General features: G+C 37.6%; 1 protein-coding gene across 1 annotated transcript; it reads right to left on the bottom strand.

Moving 5' to 3' along the window:
- Positions 1-426: 426 nt before the first annotated feature.
- On the bottom strand, positions 427-3,610 carry LOC139455624 (uncharacterized). Its single transcript, XM_071237180.1, has 3 exons — positions 3,592-3,610; positions 1,083-1,141; positions 427-654 (listed from the first exon to the last, which is right to left on the bottom strand). The coding sequence occupies exons 1-3, from the start codon at positions 3,608-3,610 to the stop codon at positions 427-429; spliced, it is 306 nt and encodes a 101-aa protein (XP_071093281.1).
- Positions 3,611-3,843: the final 233 nt, after the last annotated feature.

Raw genomic sequence — 3,843 nt, 5'->3', positions numbered from 1 at the left:
CTGGAGAAAAAAACAACCAAAAGCACAAAGTGTCCGAAAGGTCCAAAAAGTAGAAAAACGCCCGAAAGGTCGAAAAATGCCAAAAGCACAATATATCTTGTATTTATGATTGAATCAATGTATTATATGACACAGCGTCCAAGAGTTAGTAAGATGTCACTCTAAGCGTCCATCTTGACACGGAACACTCGGAAGGGCCAAAATGTGTCAATCAACATATACGTATTTAAAGGTGTTATAAATACTAATATAGTACAATTTAAAAAAAAAGCCAAAAGCACAAAATGTCCGTAAGGTCAGAAAAGTAAAAAAACAAACATTTCTGAAATGACCAAAAATACCAAAAGCACAAACTATCTTGTGTTTGTGATTCAATATGATTAATTATTATTTGACACATCGTCCAAGAGGTAGCAAGATGTCACTCTAAGCGTCCATCTTGACACGGAATACTCTCCTCAAGAATCCAGACACACGTGACAGGATGACTCGAACTGGGGACTGGGTCGGGGTGTCGTCATCATCGAGGTCGATATCGACGAAGTGAGGGGCATCACGGAGGACGGGGGTAGAGAGGGGGGCAGGGAGAGAGGTGGGAGGGGTGGGCAGCTCTGACAGGGGGTCAAGGATGGTCATGTATCTCCCTGGACGACGCTGACAGGGAGGGAGAGAAAGACATGTAGAGAGTGACAGAAGATTGAAGTAGAAAGTAGAGAACGACAGGTGTAGATGCTGGAAATGAACTGACTAAGGGATACTTATGATGCATGATGTCAGTGATTAAGATGTGCGGTTATTACCTCTCATATAAATTACTTTGCAAGTTAATAGTATGGATTATCTGGTTAAGCCCATGAAGTACAAGACACTCAATTTCAATTTAACAATAACAAGAACAAAAGAAGAAGTCAATGATATGTGGTTACTATGGAACATATATATTAGATTGCAAGTCAACAGCACATGTGTTGATGTGTTAGTTATAGATTATATGGCTAAGGCCATGCATTGATGATCTCCCAAGACACACAATTTCAGTTTTACAACAACTCTAGTAAAGTACTGATTCCTAAGACACCCACTTGGCGAGGAGGGGCCCAGATGTCAAAGTTCAAGGGGAACCTGATCACGAGGTCAACAGCTGTCAAGTAAGAAGGAATGAGAGTCTTAAATAAGGGTAAACAAGACAGGATCAACTGCACAGTACATAAGCGAGATTTAGAAAAATGTTTTACAGCTATTCTGTTGACCCATTGTATTCGGAATAAATATATTACACACTGAAAAGTGAAGGGTGGTAATCACATCACTGGATGCAGTCTTAACACTCCATGCAAAAACGATTACTCATCAATACAAATTACTTAGGTAATGTTTTGAAAATCAGGACATACAGATCTCGGTAGGTACAAACTACTCTGTCAATAACAAGGTAGAATAACATAAAACTACACACATCTTTGATAGACAATACACAATCATTTTATTATAAAGTTAACTGATTTGGGACATTTAGAATTGCAAGAGAATTATTCGAGACGTGTGTGATTGATGAAGGGACTGCTTACTACAGGTTGGGCTAAAAGCAGAAATATAATGAGTATTGGTGTAGACTGGACAGAAAATAACAGCATGTCAGCGACAGAAACTAACAGTTTTAGTCGACTAGAGTCCTTTTAATGAATACATATAGCAAAACCCTTAAAAAGGGCAAATTTCTACTGTCCTTATCAGCGGTAGAAACGTACAGTTTTAGTCCACTAGTCCTTATAATGATAACATATAGCAAAACCCTTAAAAATGGCAAATTTCTACTAGTCCTTGTGTAACTATTGGGCAGTTCGGCAAGGACTACAGGACTAGTGCCAATTTCTAACGCTGCTTATGATACATATTGGGCAGTGTGGCAAGGACTATAGGACTAGTCTAAGGCTGTGTGTGTTCATAAAGCAGTGATATAAATGTGTTTGTTTAGATTATTTGCCTCTTTGTCTTATTAACAGTGTCTTTACTAGGCCCTTTTCAGTAGTCTACTGTAGTTTACCCTCCATTTGCACTGATGAGGTTTTCTGTAAGTGTTAGCCAGCAGGCATAGGTCAGCTATTAGTAGCCCTATATAGATATAGTTTACATGTCATTAATAATTGAGGTAGTGTTGGTTTCCAAGGCTGTTTCTCCTAATCGGATGTTGGTTTCTACTATGATTTATAGAGCTGTTAAATACATAGACACAACAATCAAATACCAATGATTATACAATTCATTAATATAGCCCAATGTCAACATACTGAGTTGAATTATGATTGAAATGTGTACTCACCCAAAAAAGAAATTATTATTCTACCCATTAACTCCTAGACTGACTACACTGTTACCTATACACGTACTCTTAAATACAAGAACTTTGGTGTTCAAAAAGACTTCATGTACTTGTGTTCGCTTTTCTATATAGAAAAGCGAACACAAGTACATGAAGTCTTTTCTATATAGAAAAGCGAACACAAGTACATGAAGTCTTTTTGAACACCAAAGTTCTTGTATTTAAGAGTACGTGTATAGGTAACAGTGTAGTCAGTCTAGGAGTTAATGGGTAGAATAATAATTTCTTTTTTGGGTGAGTACACATTTCAATCATAATTCAACTCAGTATGTTGACATTGGGCTATATTAATGAATTGTATAATCATTGGTATTTGATTGTTGTGTCTATGTATTTAACAGCTCTATAAATCATAGTAGAAACCAACATCCGATTAGGAGAAACAGCCTTGGAAACCAACACTACCTCAATTATTAATGACATGTAAACTATATCTATATAGGGCTACTAATAGCTGACCTATGCCTGCTGGCTAACACTTACAGAAAACCTCATCAGTGCAAATGGAGGGTAAACTACAGTAGACTACTGAAAAGGGCCTAGTAAAGACACTGTTAATAAGACAAAGAGGCAAATAACCTACATTTTGGACAGGAAAACGAATCACTAAGAGTTTAAGAAATGACAAATTCCTCTTGTGGGATTTCCCTTTTTTTATTACATTACAAACAAGAAAGAATCAGTGAATCCAAAACTTGAATGTGATGTGAGGGTAATCAAGGACCAATGGTACATTCGCCTCCAAAAACGTTTTTAGCCTCACGCCATCAGCTGTGACAGTGGCGTTAGGGACACTGATGAGAATGTTCTCGACCCGGGTACCATCGGTGTCTGCACAATTTGATCTATCGGAATGTACCCTGAATGTTCTGTTAATATATTTTTGTATCCTGCGTATCTCTTCTCGTATCTAGTCGGTCCCCATCACATCGATGGTACCCAGGTCGAGAGAACGAGTAGATAAAATATATAAAATTGAAAAAATGAAATAATGAAACACGAATATGTTTATTAACAGATTGAAAGAGTTGAAAAATCGGCCTTAATTAACGCTGAAAAGATCTTAACAGTGGACAAATGATTATCTTTGATGGCGTTATCTTCTGAAAGTTTCCTCTTTTCCTCAGGCTAGATCTACTTCAGATCATACAAGTAAATAAGTCATAAAAGAAAAAAAAGCAGAATTGATTAATTCAGAAATAATGACATACCTTGGGCGTAGGAACTCATAGTGTTCACAGACGAAGATATGCACAACACGAGGCAAACAGCGGCAAAATATTAGCAAGATGATAACAGTATGATTGTCACAAAAATGGCGACATCAGTAGTAAAGTGTCGTCATGGCGACGTCATAACTCTCGCGAGACTGTCAAAGAATCACGTGACGTTACGGCAGGACAGTTTTCTTCCTGCTCTACGCAAGTCAGGATCACAGTCATTTTTTCTGATGTTTGGTGGTT

This window comes from Haliotis cracherodii, unplaced genomic scaffold, assembly GCF_022045235.1.
Source record: "Haliotis cracherodii isolate W230 unplaced genomic scaffold, xgHalCrac1.p SCAF_11, whole genome shotgun sequence".
Lineage (NCBI taxonomy): Eukaryota > Metazoa > Mollusca > Gastropoda > Lepetellida > Haliotidae > Haliotis > Haliotis cracherodii.
Note: the sequence above shows the minus strand (reverse complement) of the source record. Positions and strands in the feature narration are given on the sequence as shown.